The 20458-nt window shown below is 44.1% G+C and overlaps 1 protein-coding gene across 3 annotated transcripts in view; it reads right to left on the bottom strand.

Annotated features, from left to right (window-relative positions):
• DAPK2 (death associated protein kinase 2) overlaps positions 1-20458 on the bottom strand; it is a 162568-nt gene that overhangs the window by 91459 nt on the left and 50651 nt on the right. For all 3 annotated transcript variants that reach the window (XM_073579380.1, XM_073579378.1, XM_073579379.1), the window contains exon 3: positions 847-1068. In XM_073579380.1, the coding sequence (XP_073435481.1) occupies positions 847-1068 (222 nt within the window). The remainder of the gene's footprint in view (positions 1-846; positions 1069-20458) is intronic.

The following is a 20458-nucleotide window of genomic DNA, read 5'->3' as shown; positions in this document are numbered from 1 at the left end:
GGTCACCATATCACCAGGCCGCACACCACACACGGTAATACCAAAATTTGAACTTATGACAAAGAGGAAAATCCTCTATAGGAAATGTGATGGAATAGAAGATAAGATGGACAGGCTGATGCATAGGGCCACCCTTCCTAGGGGCTCCATCTAGCAATGCACAGTAAGGTACAAGTCACATCAAAATATTGTGATACTCTTGAACAAAACCCAATGAAGAAACAATTCTCCATTCATTTCCTTTCAAATGGACAGCAATATACATCGAATGTGGATTTGCACATCGCTTGATGGATATGAAGTGGACAGGTCATCTTATATTTAAAGCTGAATGAGTAGATAGGTGATTTTTTAATCATTTACCGTATGTATATTTAATCAGTAATAAATAAAAGATATGAGCTACTTTCATATGCTAATTGTCCAGATTAAGTAGTTTAGTGTAAATACATAAAATATAATAAAAGTATAAGCTTAATAGGACACCTCCCCCACTGGTCACCAGACCCCTTTACAAAAGTTACAATGTGAAAGACTTCACATTTTAGGATGAGAAGGAAGTTGAAGGAAGGAAGAGATGTATCATTTCCTCCTGGAATACGAGTCGTTCAGATTTTCCTGTGTCTACATTTGATGCTTTTGTCATTTGAGCATTAATATTCCTTATGTTGATAAGTATTGTTTTCCTACAGTTTTTTCTTAACATACTACAATAAGTGACGTCAACGACATCAACTGTTTAGTATATTAACATCATTAACTCTGTACAAACTGATGTGTTACCGGTCCATTAAGGACCATAACATGTATTATTAATTACATCAATTATTAGTGTTAGGGACTCACAGCTCCAGGATGAGGACCACATCCGTCTTGTTCTCATAGACATCGTGCAGAGTGATGATGTTGTGATGCTGAATATCTCGTAGGATGTCCACCTCACGTTCTATCTCCTCCCGTGTCACTCCTCTACGACTGGCACGACTTTGTCTCTTCTTGATAAATTTGGCAGCGTAATCTATCCCAGTCTTCTTCTCTTTGCACCTTTTTACGATGGCAAACTGTCCACTGAAGAACAAAAAAAAGGGTTTTTCATTGTTAAAACCTATAAATAATGAAAAATCATAAAGAAAATATCTGCATCCTCAGGTATTAAAAAATATGTTGACAATTGAAGGAAATGAAAACCTGGTTTCTAACATGCTACTCAGCATCTCCTTTTTAGACTCGGTAGGATATGTGTGAGCCATATTTATTAATAGCTTTGTGTAGTCAGACATGATAAAACCACTCTAGACAGATGGAAATTGTGCCAAATTTAACAGCGTGGTATAGTAAATTTGCTCTTTGGGTAGATATAGTACTTTTCGCTATGTGACTCCATGACTGCCTTTCATAACACAAATATTTTGTCCCTCCTCATTCAACATGCTGCTCACCACATTTCTCTACATTTTATCACAGCACGGAACAATGAAAGATAAAGTAGGGAACAAATGCGATCATATATCAAATAAGTAATTGGAGTGAATATTTATCAGAAAGCCTAGTGCAGTGTAGGAGGGGCGAGCCATCCTTAAAATATAGTCTTTGCGTCAGAAAGGACAAAATGTGTCCTTTAAAAGTTCAACCAGTGACTGTATACAGAGACATAGTTAGTAGTGATGAGCGAGCGTGCTTGGAAACGGTGTTATCCGAGCACGCTAGTGTCTTAATTGAAAAACATGCTTGAGTCGCCGCGGATGCATATCTCGTGGCTGTTCGTCAGCTGCAACACATGAAGGGGTTGTCTGCAGGTTAGGCAATCCCTGCATGTGTTGTGGCTCTTGAACAGCTGTGAGACATGCAGCCCTGGCGACTCGAGCATAGCATTTGAGCACGCCGAAATGCTGGATTACAACTCGAGCCATATTAAACCTTATCCAAGCATGTTCGCTCATCCCTAATAGCTGGGCATTTCTTCATCTGCAGCAACGGTTCGCTCCTCCACAAGATCTGCTCCAACTGAAACTAAACTTGTCAACTTGCATAAAATCTAAAGTAATATACATACTGCAATGACATACAAATACCGTACATAGTAATGCTATACTACATGTTTATAATATATAATACTGCTAAATGATACACATAATGCATACACATACACCATCTTATACCAATTACACACATGCATAAACATTACAAACACGCATATAAGTATACAGTACACCCCCCACACACACAAGCATGTATACACATTACAAACACGCATATAAGTGTACAGTACACCCGTACAGCCCACACACACACGCATGTATACACATTACAAACACATATATACATCACACACATAGATATATATATATATATATATATATATATACACATTATTACACAAATATACATCACACACAGAGATATATATATACATAGTACACACATGGATAGAAACATGCATCACACACATTCCCCTTTGAATAATACACATTAGCACATTAGCACAATGTTTTCCACAGGGCTTGTTATCGCTTGATGTTTTTAGTTTTGTTCCCAGTTCTTTGGAAACTGTAAAGAGAGTTGAGAATACAAATATTGAGATATCAACAGACAAACTATTCTCTCTGGCACAAACTATCATTTCACATACAAAGTCACTAAAATTCTTGTTGCACTTTCTAGTACCCATCTGAGCTACTTGCCATGTCTGTATGAATTCTTTCAATGAGTTATTGCCAAGTGGCTATTCAGATATCATTCAGCCTTATCTGACCAGATGAGTGTGTCCCTGCTCCTAAACTGCAATGGGACAAGGCAAAAGCCATTTGTTTTTTTATGACTTCCATAAAGTGACATCATGTGCTGTCCCAGAATCCGATAACACATTATTCACCCAAGTATTTATTAGTACTGTCTGCACAACACGTTGTCAGGTGCGTCATCATACAGTAAACAGCAGCTTGCCACCCATGTCACCTCTCACCTCATGAAGCACCCGCTGCTGGTTCATTCTTTGGTGTTCAGTAATATAGTGTCCTATCATAGTGTTCACAGTAAAACTGGCAGCAGTAAATTAAAGATTTACTTTTGCTGCAAGTCCAAGTCCACACCCCGAGTACAAGCTTGATGAAATGTTTTTAAAGGACTTAGTTCATTATCAAATAAACCATACAGTGATGCTCCATATATTAAAGGGAATCAGTCACCAGATTTCACAATACAAACTGCATACATTATTAAATAGATCTTTTGGACCTGATGAAGCTTATGTACTTACTTTGATAATTCATGAAGAATGGCTTTATAATGTAAGCCATTTGTATTGCAAAAGCTGGTGACAGATAAACTTTAATTTACTCAACAGTCAATGGAAGCTGGAACATTGTAATAAATAAGCTATTTAGAGATCAGGCATATTCAACATGCTCAATACTTGCCTCATCCCCACATCTGGCAACTAAAGATTAGCCAAGCACTTCATACCAATTAGTTTGTTGAATAGACACATGGTAATCAAGGGGCTTGGAATACATTACTCTAATGTTCATGGTCATCATAGAAATATTTTTCTACAGATATGAAACAGAAATCAACAAGTAAATGTTACTGAGAAAATTAGGTAACATTTTTATTACTGTACAATAAAAGATCAAAAAGCTTTTGTGTAACATTTCATATGGATATCTAATGTGCATGACAGTGACCCAACTCTCCTCCAATGGCAGGTGCTAGGGAATGAAGGATCTGGCATGTTGGTTTTAAACATTCCCAATCTTTTGTATTCAAGGAAACTAAAGTTTTTTTTGGAAGTGGTTTATTTCCCCTCCTCATTAATAGATCTGGCAAAGTGTGTATGTGTGCAAGAAAGGGAGTAGGTTAAATGAGCATACACTTGATAGGTGTACAGTTACTTCTAATGTAAAAGTTCAGGTGAAGGCAGGTAATATAGTGGCAGAATTATTAAGAGAGAACTTTTTAGGAACCGCAGCTGAGAAATAGGAACATTTGGGCCCTGATTCATCATCTGAGGGTTTTATGTTTCACTTTCCTTTTATGTCTTGTGGTAGTTGCCAACAAATGATGGGAGAATGTGCTTGGATATTGTCTTATCAGAGCATGCTCGGGTGTTATCCGAGTATCTTGGGCATGCTCGTATATTATGTTCGCGTCCTTGCGGCTGTTAGACAGCCTGAAAACATGTGGGGATTCCATAACAAACAGGGAACACCCTTATGTGTTCAGGCTGTCTAACAGTGAATGGGTCTGTGCACATGGCAGTGTGTTTTCATGCATCGTGTGTCTGTGGGCAAAACACACTGATATGTCTGTTTATTAGCAACAGCACAGGCCACAAGACGTCCCACACGCATGCACACTGATGATACATGGATAACATCCATGTGTCATCAGTGGGACACCTACCGGCACCTGGGAATCAGCGGTAATGTTCACACTGTTCCCCTGATGCCAGGTGCTGAAGGCAGCTCTCATCAATGTCTCCTGCACGAGCAGGGAACAATGTTGAGAGTTGTATTCAAGTGTAAAATTAATAATAAAATAAAAAAATCACATTATACTCACCTTAACACCTAATTCCCGGAAGCTGTTGTCCCATGTAAACAAACAAAAATAAAAAAAAACAGCAATATCTCTCACCTGTCTGATGTTCTGTCCCATGTCGTACTCCATGTCTGCGATAAATAGTTTTCAACCTGGACAGTGTCAAGATGCGACCATTCAGACCGAAAACCACTGGAGAATGAGCAGCGTCAGTAACCAGCAACGACCTCATCAAGGTTACCGCAGGTCACAGAGGCTGTGTTCCAAGCCGGGCCAATGACCTGCAGTGACTTCAGTGAGATCACCACTAGCACCATGAGAAAAAGTCTCACGGTGCTAGCGGTGATATCAATGAGGTTACTGCAGTTCACTGTGAGGCCCGGTCTCGCTGCAGCAAGTCATTCTCTCCAGCTCTTCAACGTGAGCGGTCGCCTCAGACCACTGCTCATGCTTATGAACAAATGTCACACAGAAGGATTATGGTGTGGGACACTATGAATTCTTTTAACTTCCAACAGGTGAGGGATATTGTTGTTTTTGATTTTTATTTACAGGGAATAATGGCTTCAGGAGATTAGGCGTTAAGGTGAGTTCAATGTGATTTTTTTTTTACTTTTTTCTTATTTTTACACTCGATGTAGACAGAGAGGCTGACTACAACTCTCAGCATTGTCCCTTGCTCTCGCTGATGAGCTGTATTCAGTACCTGGATCCTGAGAACAATGCAAACTGTACCATCTATTCTCGGGTGCCAGTAAATGTGATACTCATGTGGCACACCATGGGCGTACCCACCCTGGGGCAGGGGGGGTCACCGCCCCCCCCTAGAAGCAGGGGCGCACAATGAAAGAATACCTCCTGGCAGCGGTTTTAAGGGGAGGCCATTTTACCTTGTGTGCGCCGGACCTGCAGAGAGGAGAAGGACTCCGCCCAGTGCTGGGAGCGCAGGAAGGTAAGAGGAATTTTTTTTTCTTGTGTGTGTGTGTGCGCGCATGTGTGCATGGGGGGACCAGGCTGGAGACACATTGGGGGGACGAGGTTGGAGATACATTGGGGGGGACCATGCTGGATACACATTGGAGGGGGGATCAGGCTGGAGACACATTGGGGGACCAGGCTGAAGACACAAGAGGGGACCAGGCTGGAGACACATGGGGGAGACCAGGCTGAAGACACATGGATGGGGACAAGGCTGGAGACAACTGGAGGGGGGGACCAGGCTGGAGACACTTGGTGGGGGGGACCACGCTGGAGACACATGGGGGCAGCAAGACAAGGTTCCAGGATGGATACATATGGGGGGCCAGTATGGATACATATGGGGACAGGACAAGGGACCAGGATGGATATATGGGGGCCAAGATGGATGTATGGGGGAGCCAGGATGCATATATATTTGGGAGATTTATGGGGGGGGGAGCAGCACATGACACCAGGATGGATATATGGGGTGGAGCAGCACAAAAGGCCAGGATGGATATATGGGGGTGGCAGCACAAAGGACCAGGAAGGATATTTGGGGAGTGTGGTAGCAAAAGAGATCAGGGTGGATATATGGAGGAGAGCTGCACAAGGGACCAGGATGGATATATGGGGAGCAGCACATGGGACTAGGATGGATATACGGGGGCTGGCAGCACAAAAGGTCAGGATGGATATATGGGGGTGGCAGCACAAGGGACCAGGATGGATATATGGAGGGGAGCAACACAAGGGACCAGAATGTATATATGGGGGGAGCAGCACAAAGGGCCAGGATGGATATATGTGGGGAGCAGCACAACAGGTAGGATGGATATATGGGGGGATGGTAGAACAAAGGACCAGGATGGATATATGGGGGGAGCAGCACATGGGCACATGATTGATATATGGAGTGGAACAGCACAAGGGAACAGGATGGATATATGGGGGGGAGCAGCACATGGGCCCATGATTGTTACATGGGGGGAGCACCACAAAGGACCAGGATAGATATATAAGTGGAGCAGCACATGGGTCCATGATTGATATATGGGGAGAGCAGCACAAGGGAGGGATATATGGGGGGAGGAGGACAATGGACATATATGGGGGCCTGTATGGATAGCTGGGGGGCAGGATGGATATCTGGGACCCAGGCTGCAGATATTGGGGCCAGGCTAGACAAGGGACATGGGGTACCAGGATGGGGCATTTTATAAAATAAAGGGTTCCAGGCTGGGTGAGATTATTAAATAAAGAGGGACTTAATTACTTTTTGGGGGCCAGAATGAGGAACATGCTGTCTTAGTTTATGGTGACAAGTGGGGAACATAATTTCTTTAGGATCCAATTAGGGATATTATTACTTCTTTCATATAATTTACATTTTAGGAAACTGTTTTCCATGGAGGGAACAAAATGGGGGTCCTTTTATTATACAGTGTGGTACTACAGTATGTTGCTTTTTTTTTCATTTGACATAGTGTTGAAGTCGGGAAAAAAAAGTGGGGAAAGTGCTCTGGAAGCGATCAGCTATTGACGACTGTGTTATATTTTTGCAGAGACGAGCCCTGGCTGCAAGAAGTGATGGTCTGTGCTGGATGAAGAAAAGTGAAGATGAAGGACTTTAACTACAGACGTCACTGTTGAGTTCAGTGTATTACATGTACATGCACACTATACACTATATACAGAGCTCCTGTGTACAATGTCACTGGTGATCCCAGTATTACCTATACACTTACACTATATACAGAGTTCCTGTGTATAATGTCATTGGTGTTCACTGTATTACCTGTACACTGACACTATACACAGTGCTTCTGTATATAAGGTCATTGGTGATTACTGTACTACCTGTACACTGACTCTATATACAGAGCTCCTGTCTATATTGTCACTGTTGATCACTGTATTACCTGTACACTGACATTACACAGAGCTCCTGTGTATAATGTCATTGGTGATCACTGTATTACCTGAACACTGACACTATATACAGAGCTCCTGTTTGTAATGTCACCGATGATCTCTGTTTTACCTGTACATTATATACAGAGCTCCTGTGTATAATGTCACTGGTGATTCCTGCATTACCTGTACATTATACACTATATACAGAGCTCCCATGTATAATGTCACTGGTGCTCACTATTACCTGTACACTATATACAGAGCTTCTGTGTATATTGTCATTGGTGATCACTGTATTACTTGTACACTATAATAATAATAATAATAATAATAATAATCTTTATTTTTATATAGCGCTAACATATTCCGCAGCGCTTTACAGTTTGCACACATTTTCATCACTGTCCCCGATGGGGCTCACAATCTAAATACATTATATGCAGAGCTCCTGGTGGTAATAACAGTGTTGTTAGTATTGTGGTTTGTATTCATGATCAGTATTGTAGTATTCAATCACTGTGTGGTGGTAATTTGTGGTCTGGTCACGGTGTGGCGGTATTTGTCCCTAGTATGTGGTATTTTTCGGTCACTATGAGGTGGAATCTAGTTATGGTGTGGCGGTATTTCTCCTTGTATGTGGTATTATTGGTCTTGGTATAGCGGATTGTGTTGTGTATGGGGGTCATTTGTTCATTTTCGTTTCATTCACCTTTTTCGTCCTAAAATTTTACAACCTGAACGACCATGGCTTGCCCCCCCCCATAGTTTTGATCCTGGGTACGCCCATGTGGCACACGGTTGCCACACATATGAAACACACATACACACAGAGACAGATCTCTGTACTGTTTTCTCCAGTACCGGAAATATCAGCACGTGTGAAAGAGGCCTTAAATAATAATATAGCACTGCTATTAATAGAAAGGTACAGTATACTATATCAATATAATAAATACTGAAAGTAACACACTGGTAATTGAATGGTAGTAAATATAATGAAGCTAGTACCACAATAACAAAACAGAGAAGCCAGTGGTATCCCAAAAATAAAAGACTTCTACATATCACATTACAGTAGTACAAAGTAAAGGGTTAAAAAGCCTACGCATAATACACAGTGCCTTGAATAAGTATTCATACCCTGTGACATTTTTTACATTACATTCACAAACTTAAAGGTATATTATTGAGATTATGTGATATACAAAGTAGCAAGTATTTGTTAAAAACTAGATAATACTTGGTTTTCTAATTATTTCAAAAATATAATCCTAAGTGACCAATTGCCTCCAGGAGTCACATTTTGTAAATTGAGTCCACCTACCTGGAGTTTATTCACATTATAACTACATCTGTTCTGTTAAGGTTAAAAACGTTTTCTTGAGAACTTTAGGGATGAAACAGCATCATGTAAACCAAGCAACACACCAGACAGGTCAGGGATAAAGTTATGGAGAAGAGTAAAGCAAGGTCAGGTGATAAAATAATAGCCCAAGTTCTGAACGGCTCATGGGGCAAACCATCAACCAAAAATGGAAAGAGTATGACACAATTGCAAACCTACCAAGACATGGCCGTCCACCTAAACTGACATCCCATGCAAGGAGAACACTAATTAGAGAAGAAGCCAAGACTTTAAAATTACTGTTCACAGACACTCTCCATGTTATCTCACTGAGCTAGAGCTAGTTTGCAAAAGAAGAATGGGCAACAATTTCAGCCTCTAGATGTGCAAAGTTGGTAGAGACAGACCCCAAAAGACTTGCAGCAGTAATTACAGTGAAAAGTGGTCTTACAAACTATTGACACAGGGCGGCTGAATACAAATGAACGTTACAATTTTCAGATTTATATTTTTAACCCCTTCAACCCCAGCATGTTTTCACCTTCTTGACCCGGCCAATTTTTTACATTCTGACCAGGGTCACTTTACGTGATAATAAAAAATCTTGCAATTTTCAAACTTTACATTTTTATGCCCTTAAACCAGATAGTTATATCACACAAAATAGTTAAAGGGGTTGTCCACTACTTTAAATTATCCCCCCAATGTATCCCTTGGGGCCCCTAATGAATTTAGTAAATACCTCATGTTGCCTATACTGCCTGTGAGCATGCTATCGCTGGCCGCTCATAGGCAGCACGTGACCCCTGGCTGCAGCCGGCTCTTGCTTCCGCTGACGTCACATCAAGTGCTCACAGCAGCTGGGGGTCCCTCTTCCTGCTTTCGTGCTGGCTGCCAGGCTGTGGGCGGGATTATCCCCCCGCGTCACACCCGGCATCCAACATGCGCCCATTCATTGAGAAAGTGCGCGGTGGATGCTGGGTGTGACGCGGGGGTAACCCCGCCCACAACCCAGCAGCCACCGAGGGGACCCAGCGCTGAGTCACACCTCACTTGTCATGATATCAGTGATGGGTCACGTGCTGCCTGTGAGCGGCCACGGATAGCGCCGCTCATAGGCAGTATAGGCAACATAAGGTATTTACAAAATTCATTAGGGGCCCCGGGGGGATACATTGGGGATTAATTTAAAGTAGTGGACAACTCCTTTAATAAATGACATTTTCCACATGTCTACTTCACATAATTTCTGAAATATAATTTTATTTTGTTACGATGTTACAAGGGCTTAAATTGTATCAGCAATTTACAATATCATTTTTGCAACAAAATTTCAAAAAACTATTTTTTTAGGGACCACATCACATTTGAAGTGACTTTGAGGGACCTACCATATATACTCGTGTATAAGCTGAGATTTTCAGCCCATTTTTTGGGGCTGAAAGGCCCCCTCTCGGCTTATAAGCAAGTCATATACCTGGTGGGGGGGCGGCGGGGGAGTGGGAGTGTCAGAGATCATACTTGCCCCTTCCTGGCTCGTCTCTGCAGCCCCCCTGCTTGTTCCATGTTCTCGGTGCCGATGCTCTTCCTGCTTCAGTGGTCACCTGGTACCGCTCACTAAAGTCATGAATATGCGCATAAACATGAATTTAATGAGCAGTACCACGTGACTGCTGAAGCAGGAAGAGCAGCGGCGCTGAGAACATGGAATAAGCAGGGGGGCTGCAGAGACCGCGCCAGGAGGGGGTGATTATGAACGGGGGGAGCCATATTCACCTGTCCCCGTTCCACCGCTGCGCGTCGCTCTGCTGTCTTGCATCCTCTGCAGTGACATTCAGGTCAGAGGGCGCGATGACGTAGTTAGTACATGCCCTCTGCCTGAACAATCACTGCAGAGCCGGCAACGCTGATGAGCAGCTGGCAGCGACAGAGGTGAGTATACAGTTTTTTTTGTTTTGTCTTTCTGTTTTTTTCTGTAACGGAGGCAGTGGCAGCAGCAGCAACATGATGGGGCCACTCACTGTCCTCATTTTCTGGGGCCACTCACTGTGCAGCAAAACTGGGACCACTCACTGTGCAGCATTATCTGGGGCCACTCACTTTGCAGCATTATCTGGGGCCACTCACTGTGCAGCAAAACTGAGGCGACTCACTGTACACCATGATCTGGGGCCACTCACTGTGCAGCATTATCTTGGGCCTCTCATTGTGCAGCTGTTGTGAATTTGCTTTCTGGCCTACCTCTGGTTACTATTGAAGGTAGTGGAGCTGGTTATATTGACAGAGGGGTCACGAGTTCTCTTTCTGGGCTCCCTCTGGTGGTTACTGGAGGTAATGGAGCTGATCTAATTAACAGAGGCCTGCCACCTGATAATGAGGAGGATGACTGGAGATCTGGAGTTTCTAACTGGATAACTGGATTTAAGACAGCCGACTCCCTCTATCCCTGCTGGTGAATTTTTCCTGCCTCCTGAGGTCTTAGTTTCCAGCTCAGTCCCTGCATGCTCAGCTAAGTGTTCTTTTGCTATTGTTCACATTTGATCTGGTTTTGTCTATTTCAGTTTTGTGTGGTGAGCCAGCTCCGGCTGGGGCTGTGCTGAATCACCATCCATATGTTACTGCATGTGCCAGTTTGTTTTGTCCCTTATTAGATTGTCCTCTTTTTGCTCTGCTTTCAGAATATACCAGAGTGCTGATATAGTGGGGGAAGTCTAGTGACCTCAGTATTTTTCTATCAGACGTGTTGGGCATTTTTTGCAGGGTTTTTTGCGTGATTGCAGACAGAGTCTTTCCTTTTCTGTCCTGTCTAGTTAGTGTGGGCCCCATCGTTTGCTCAGTCTATTTTCCGATCTGCGTTTGTGTTTTCATCTTGTCTCACCGACAATATATGTTTGGGGGCTATCTATTCCTTTGGGGTCTGCTCTGGGGCAGTTTAGATTTCCCCTTTCTTGCTTTAGGCTTATTTAGTTCTCCGGCTGTGTCGAGGCATCTAGGGGATCATCGTAGGTACGCTCCACGGCTACTGCTAGTTGTGTGGATAGGATCAGGGGTGTTATGAATGAGTCACCGTAGGAGGCAAAAACAGAAATACTAGCTAAGTCCAGAAAACCAGAGAAGTTGGCAGCTATCGGATTGCAGACCCCTGAACCTATCAACAACAACTAGCAGTAGCCGTGGGGGGTTCCTACGGTGCCCTAGACCCCTCGATCACAGCCGGAGAACTACATAGCCTAAAGACAGAAAGGGAAATCTAAACTGCCCCAGAGCAGACTCCAAAGCAATAGGCAGCCCCCAACATATAATGACGGTGAAGCAAGATGAAAAAATACTCACACAGATAGAAAGATAGGCTGAGCAAATGATGGGGCCCAAGCTAACTAGATAGGACAGGATAGAAAAGCTGCTGTCTGTAATCCGCTAAAAACCCTATCAAACAAGAGCCAACAGCTGATATGGAAAAAGCCCTGAAGACGCTAGGCTTCAAAAAGACTATATCAGTACTCAGGTATTTTCTGAAGACAGAGCAAAAAGGAATTCAGCTCACCTCAGCAGAGAATGGCAGAAATCAAGGAAAACAATGCAAAACCAAAACACAAATGCAAAAAGTAGAGCAGAAAACTTAGCTTTTGAGGAGCAGGAATCAGACAGGTCTCCTAGAATCCCTCAGAGAGATCACCAGCAAGGCAGAAGGGCGTCGGCTGCCTTATATCCAGTCAGTAATTCCCGTCACCCAGTCATCATCATCCTGCCCAGGTGCTTGGTAATTAGCCTCACTACCTTCCTTCACCAGAAGAGGGAGTTCATCAGACTTCAATGGTGAAGGGGAAAATGAACTCACAACACAGGGGTCTGCAATCCGCTTAGTTATCAACCTCTCTGGTTTTCTGTGGCTTAGCTTGGTCTTGCTTTCCTCCTCAGTGACCCAATGATAACAGAATAACCAGCCTAAACCGCAGACTCTAGGGTACTCAAAAGCAGGAGAGAATTGTAAAAAAAAAAAGTGTCAGAATTTTTTTTTATATATTTTTCTGCTGAAGTGCGGGGAATTTCTGCCTATCTCGCTCAATTATCTGCTGTTGAACCAAAAATCCCTACTCCTGATGTGTTTTCTGGGGATTGGTCTAAATTTTTGAATTTTAAGAATAATTGTAAACTATTTCTTGCCTTGAAGCCTAACTCATCGGGGAGCTCTGTGCAGCAGGTTAAAATTGTCATCTCCTTGCTGCGCGGCGATCCCCAGAATTGGGCTTTTTCTCGGACACCCGGAGATCCTATTCTGACTAATGTGGACGCATTTTTTCAAGCCTTGGGGTTGTTGTATGATGAACCTAACGCTATTGATCAAGCTGAGAAAACCCTATTGGCATTGAACCAGGGTCAGGATTCTGCAGAGTTATACTGTCAAAAATTCCAAAAGTGGGCGGTCCTTACTACATGGAATGACGGTGCCTTAGCAGCACTCTTTCGGAAGGGTTTGGCAGAAACCGTAAAAGATGTTATGGTGGGATTTCCTGTTCCCTCTGGTCTTGATGATTCTATGTCATTAGCCATTCAAGTTGATCGGCGTTTACGTGAGCGTAAAACTACACGAGAGGCGTTGCCGCCTTTTGAATGAATGTCTGAATCTATGCAATGTGATGGGGTTTTGTCTAGGGTGCAACGTCAGGAGTTTAGAAGGCGTAATAAGCTGTGTTTTTTCTGTGGAGATGCCTCTCATACTATTTCTGTATGCCCTAAACGAGAAAAATGTTTTGCGCACACATTTGCTGTGGGCAGTGTACAACCTAAGTTCCTTTTGGCAATTACTCTGATCTGCTCCTTGTCTACATTTTCCGCTATGGCTTTTATAGATTCAGGAGCAGCTTTGAATCTGATGGATTTAGACTTTGCTAAATGTTGTGGTTTTCCTATGATACCCCTGTGGACTCCTATCCCTTTGAGGGGTATTGATGCTACTCCTTTGGCGGAGAATAAACCCCAGTTTTGGACCCAGGTGATAATGTGGGTCGCCCCGGACCACCAAAAAAATTGTAAATTTTTTGTGTTGCACAATTTGCATGATACTATTGTTCTGGGTTTTCCCTGGTTGCAAACTCATAATCCTGTTTTGGATTCGAAATCTGTGTCTGTGGTGAGTTGGGGTTGTCAGTGTGTTCTTAGTGACACTCCTGTTTTCTCCACCTCTCCCCAGTCTTATGATATTCCTGAATATTTGGCTGATTTTTTCTGATGTATTTAGTGAGAGTAAGTCTGCGTCTTTGCCTCCTCATAGGAGTTTTGACTGTGCAATTGAGTTAATGCCCGGGTGTAAATTTTCCAAGGGTCGGCTTTTCAACTTATCGGTACCTGAACATGATGCTATGCGATCTTATATCAAGGAGTCATTGGAGAAGGGTCATATAAGACCATCCTCTTCACCTTTAGGTGCTGGGTTTTGTTTTGTGGCCAAGAAAGATGGTTCATTAAGGCCTTGTATTGACTATCGTTCCCTTAACAAAATCACAGTTAAATATCAGTACCCGTTACCCCTGATTTCTGATTTATTTTCCAAAGTTAAAAGTGCCTGCTGGTTTACCAAGCTTGACCTCAGGGGGCGTATAATCTTTTTGCATCAAGCACGGGGATGAATGGAAGACGGTGTTTAAAACTCCGGAGGGTCATTTTGAGTACCTGGTGATGCCATTTGGGCTCACTAATGCCCCTTCTGTCTTCCAATCTTTTATGAACGATATTTTCCGGGACTTTGTGGATAAGTTTTTGATCATTTATCTGGATGATATTTTGATCTTTTCCAGTGATTGGGATTCTCATGTGGAACATGTTCGGACTGTGTTCTGGATTTTGAGGGAAAATTCCCCGTATGTTAAGGGATCGAAGTGCCTCTTTGGTGTACAGAGGATTTCATTTTTGGGATTTATTTTGTCCCCGTCGGCTATTGAAATGAACCCGGCCAAGGTACAGGCCATTTATGATTGGGTTCAGTCCACTTCTTTGAAGGCTCTCCAGAAGTTTTTGGGTTTTGCTAATTTCTATCGTAAATTTATAAGTAATTTTTCTGGTATTGTCAAACCACTGATGGATCTGACCAAAAAGGGCGCTGATGTGGTGAATTGGTCTCCAGAGGCAGTCTCGGCATTTCAGGAGCTTAAGCGGAGATTCATTTCTGCTCCAGTTCTACAGCAACCTGATGTCTCACTCCCATTTCAGGTGGAGGTAGATGCTTCTGAGATTGGTGCAGGAGCTGTTTTGTCCCAAAAAGATCCCGTGACTTCTAAAATGAATCCCTGTGCCTTCTTTTCACGAAAATTCTCCCCATCTGAGCGTAACTATGACGTGGGGAATCGGGAATTGTTTGCCATGAAATAGGCATTTGAAGAGTGGAGGCATTGGTTGGAGGGAGCTAGACATCAAGTTGTGGTCCTCACCGACCATAAGAATTTGATTTATCTTGAATCGGCCAAACGCTTGAATCCTAGACAGGCTAGGTGGACCTTGTTTTTCACGCATTTTCATTTTGTGGTCTCTTTTCTACCGGGCACTAAGAATGTCAAGGCAGACGCCCTTTCTAGGAGTTTCTTTGCGGATTCTCTTATTGTGACTGAGCCTACTACCATTCTAAATGAGGGGGTAGTTCTTTCCACCATCTCACTCGATTTGAGACGTGCCCTGGAGGAATTTCAGGAGGACAAACCTGAACGTTGCCCTATGGCAAAATTGTATGTTCCTGATCAGTGGAGGAAGAGAGTAATGTCTGAAATTTACTGCTCCGCGTTGGCTGGTCATCCAGGTATTTTTGGTACCAGAGATTTCGTGAGTCGGTCTTTTTGGTGGCCTACCTTATCTCGTGATGTCAGGAATTTTGTGCAGTCCTGTGGGACTTGTTCTCGGTCTAAACCCTGTTCTCGTTCTAGTGGTTTGTTGATGCCCCTGCCGGTGCCCAAGAGGCCATGGACCCATATCTCAATGGATTTTATTTCTGATCTTCCTGTCTCTCAGAGAATGACTGTTATCTGGGTGATTTGTGATAGATTTTCTAAGATGGTCCATCTTGTACCACTCCCAAAGTTGCCATCTGCTTCAGAGTTGGTGCCCTTGTTTTTACAACAGGTGGTTCGGTTGCATGGGATTCCTGAGAACATTGTGTTGGACAGAGGAGTCTAGTTTGTTTCCAGATTTTGGAGAGCTTTTTGTTCCAAACTGGGAATTCAGTTATCTTTCTCCTCTGCATTTCAACCTCAGACCAATGGGCAGACTGAGACAACAAACCAGACTTTGGAATCCTATTTGAGATGTTTTATATCTGCTGATCAGGAGGACTGGGTCTCATTTTTGCCCTTGGCCGAATTCGAGCTAAACAATAGAGCTAGTTCTGCCACTTTGATGTCGCCCTTTTTCTGTAACTTTGGGTTTCATCCTCGATTTTCTTCAGGGCAAGTGGAATCTTCGACCTGCCCAAGTGTGGACACTGTGGTAGAGAGAATGCAGCAGATTTGGGACCAAGTGGTGGATAAGTTGTCTCTCTCTCAGGAAAAGGCCCAACGGTTTTCCAACCAGCATAGGACCATTGGTCCTTGGTTTAAAGTGGGTGATATGGTTTGGTTGTCGTCAAAGAATATTCCTATGAAGGTTGCATCTCCAAAGTTCAAGCCAAGATTCATTGGACCTTATAAGATTTTGGAGATTCTTAATCCTGTTTCTTTCCGATTGGCTCTTCCAGTTACATTTAAGATCCATAAAGTGTTTCATAAATCTCTGTTGACGAGGTTTGTGGAGCCAGTAGTTCCTATGGTGGCGCCTCCTGACCCTGTATTGGTTAAAGGCAATGTGGAATATGAAGTAGAGAAAATATTGGATTCTCGTTTGACTACACGGAGACTCCAGTACTTGGTCAAATGGAAGGGTTATGGCCAGGAGGATAATTCTTGGGTCTCTGCTTCTGACATTCACACCGATAGAGTGGTTCATGCTTTTCACTGGGCCCATCCTGATCGGCCTGGTGGCGTGGATGAGGGTTCGGTGACCCCTCCTTAAGGGGGGGTACTGTTGTGAATTCGCTTTCTGGCCTACCTCTGGTTACTAGTGAAGGTAGTGGAGCTGGTTATATTGACAGAGGGGTCACAAGTTCTCTTTCAGGGCTCCCTCTGGTGGTTACTGGAGGTAATGGAGCTGATCTAATTAACAGAGGCCTGCCAACTGATAATGAGGAGGATGACTGGAGATCTGGAGTTTCTGACTGGATTTAAGACAGCCGACTCCCTCTATCCCTGCTGGTGATTTTTTCCTGCCTCCTGAGGTCTTAGTTTCCAGCTCAGTCTCTGCATGCTCAGCTAAGTGTTCTTTTGCTATTGTTCACATTTTATCTGGTTTTGTCTATTTCAGTTTTGTGTGGTGAGCCAGCTCCGGCTGGGGCTGTGCTGAATCACCATCCATATGTTACTGCATGTGCCAGTTTGTTTTGTCCCTTATTAGATTGTCCTCTTTTTGCTCTGCTTTCAGAATATACCAGAGTGCTGATATAGTGGGGGAAGTCTAGTGACTTCAGTATTTTTCTATCAGACGTGTTGGGCATTTTTTGCAGGGATTTTTGCGTGATTGCAGACAGTCTTTCCTTTCCTGTTCTGTCTAGTTAGTGTGGGCCCCATTGTTTGCTCTGTCTATTTTCCTATCTGCGTTTGTGTTTTCATCTTGTCTCACCGACAATATATGTTTGGGGGCTATCTATTCCTTTGAGGTTTGCTCTGGGGCTGTTTAGATTTCCCCTTTCTTGCTTTAGGCTTATTTAGTTCTCCGGCTGTGTCGAGGCATCTAGGATCATCGTAGGTATGCTCCTCGGCTGCTGCTAGTTGTGTGGACAGGATCAGGGGTCTGCAATCCGCTTAGTTACCAACCTCTCTGGTTTTCTGTGGCTTAGCTTGGTCTTGCTTTCCTCCTTGGTGAGCCAATCATAACAGCAGCATTATCTGGGGCCACTCACTGTGCAGCATTATCTGGGGCCACTCACTGTGCAGCATTATCTGGGGCCACTCACTGTGCAGCAAAACTGGGGCCACTCACTGTGCATCATTATCTGGGTCCACTCGCTGTGCAGCAAAACTGGGACCACTCACTGTGCACCCTATGCTTATATGCGAGTCAATAAGTTTTCCCAGTCTTTTTGTGACAAAATTAGGGGGGTCGGCTTATACACTAGTATATACGGTATGTGAGGGTAAATATCTAAAAGTAACACAATTTTAAAAGCTTCACCCCTCAAATTGATGAAAACCACATTTAAGAAGTTTATTAACACTTCAGATGCTTTGAAGGGGATTGAAGTAAGACGTCCTCTTTAATGTCACCTCCCTTTCAGAAGTCCTAATGTATATATGTAATTAGTCTATGGTACTGCTACACTCAAAGTGTATTACCACTGTCCGCTTTATTGGTACTGCCACATTATCTATGTGTTACCATGCTGTAAAGATTGTAATATATTGTTTTGTATAATGTTCTGCATATTTATGTACAGATTAGGGTAAGCTAGTGCATCCTTTGGGGACATCAGTGGAGGGCACTATTAGTGTATAGTTCCTAGAAAATGGTAAATGTAGTTCTGTAGTGGGCCATTAGATGGGGGCATACTAGTGGGCCTTGTTAGGTATAGTTGATAGGAAGTTCATAGATGGTTAATTGTAGGAGGAGCTGCTATGGGATAAGTGAGTGTAGGATGTAGGAACAGGTTAGAAGGGTGAGCACGCCCGAAGTGTCCACAAGGGCTCTAGGCCCAGAACGCCATAGCAGCGACGCAACGTTCTTTAGAGGAAAAGTACACGGGCACAGTCAGATGGGTTCAGGATGAGACCAAGGCACCCTAGGAGTTAGTGTCTCACTGCAGCAAGAGAAGGAGAGAATAACGTGGTCCAAAAGTCGTGCAGGGCTCAGAATATTCACAATGTGGCAGATCTTAAATAGGGCTGAAGCTTGTAAGTCTGGGGCGAAACGGATGAACGGGTCCCCTATGTCTTGAGGTCCTACAGAAGAGATGCTGCGGTACCGCCTAGGGTGCTACTACCCCGTGATGTGCGTGAGGACAAAGAAAACAGGAAAGGGAAAGTGCAGGAGGAATGCTATGTGGACTGTAATGTTACTGATGTGTCCAGGATCGTTGAAGAGAAAAGTAAAATTGTTTGTTTGGCATGTGAATCGGAATCTGTGTCTGTTCTTTCCACCCTATTCACAGAAACTACGTGTACAGAAGCTGTGTCACACCGCAGTGGAATCCCTGACAGTGAACCAGGAACCTAAACAGATACGCGGGCAGAAGCTGAAAATTTTCCTGGTGTCCTCAGCCACGACTACCATCCTGCCTGAATCCTACATTTGGCGTAGTCGGCAGGATGCGACTACCTTGCAGTGCGGAGAACCCATGAAGAGAAAAATGACAAGTGTTGTGGGGGTGGAAGTTGTGACCCTGAAGTATAGTAAAGAAGAAATTGTGCAAAATTGTATATCACCGGATATGACTGACTTAATAGATTGGACTGACTCTGTGCCTCAACCTGATTTTGTGTTAACCAAGAAGGCGGCTATGGGGTTGGTGGGAAATGGCCCTGAAGATAAAGAAGATGACATAGCCCTCACCCTTTGTGGGTGTTTCCATGCATCCTTGGTGCCAAAAGTTGCCTGTTATTGCACCCTGGCCCTTCCCTCGTGGGAGTGGCTGAAGAGAAGAAAGCCTCGCCCCCTGTGGGATGGAGAAGCGGGAACCAGCCAGCCAGTGGAGAGCGGAGCTCTCCCTGGTAGAGCCCCAGTTGTTTCCACCTTCGGAGTCGCAGTGGAGGGGCCTTGAGTCTCCCCCTCAACCACCGAGATCGAGATGCTGGAGACAAAAGAGCCACAGACCGGAGGAACAGGGCAGTACGGTGTTACACCTCTGGGAGCCAGGTTGCTCGGCCGTCGGTGCGGGGGAGGATAACAGCCGCAGGACAGGGGTGTGCAAAATGTTCTACAGGGAGGTGGCAAGTACACCCCGGCTCCGAATCCACTGGGTTTGGCCAGCCCTTCTCCCTTCTATCGCTGAAAGCGGTCCCTGGTGTCACGCCGTTCTGTTTGTATTTGGTTGTCGGCGTGGCAATGCACGTTTTTTGCTTTAACCCCTTGCTCCTTTCCCCCTAATGGAGCTGGGATACTGCTGACTGTTACCTGTATGGATCCTGCTCAGTTCCCTGCTCTGCTGCGTAGCTACACATGTGGTGTTAGGTCTTTGCTCTGCTGCTTGACCATTCACATGTGCGGTCCCTGGTCGCCGCTGTGGAAGCTGTCCGCGGGTTGTGAGGTCATTTGCAACTGGTGCATGACTTTCCACGTGTGTCTTGGCTGGCAGCCATGGCCAGGTGCTCTAAGCTGCAGTTCCTGCACTGATTGTACCGCAATGGTTCCTGTGTGAGCTTAGGACGTGCGCAGCCACACCTTCCCTGCTTTTATCAGGGTTAGTGTGGGTACTTGAAATGCTGTCCCCAGCCAATTGCTGAGGGGCAGCTCCTTTATAAACTGACTCTGCCCTATGGGCGGGGCTAGAGCTAGTGACAACTCACAATGCTCCTGGACTTTGCCATGTGTGTCTTGTGTCTGTAGACCTCGTCTGTCTCGGTTATGGTACCAAATTCCCTGCCTTGATTCCTGCTTTGTCCTGTTCCCTTGCCCTGCCCCGGAGGCGGT

This window comes from Dendrobates tinctorius, unplaced genomic scaffold (genome assembly GCF_039654945.1).
Source record: "Dendrobates tinctorius isolate UK_male_01 unplaced genomic scaffold, ASM3965494v1 ptg000062l, whole genome shotgun sequence".
In the NCBI taxonomy this organism is placed as follows: Eukaryota; Metazoa; Chordata; class Amphibia; order Anura; family Dendrobatidae; genus Dendrobates; species Dendrobates tinctorius.
The sequence above is the reverse complement of the archived record's forward strand: the minus strand, read 5'-3'. Positions and strand labels throughout refer to the sequence as shown.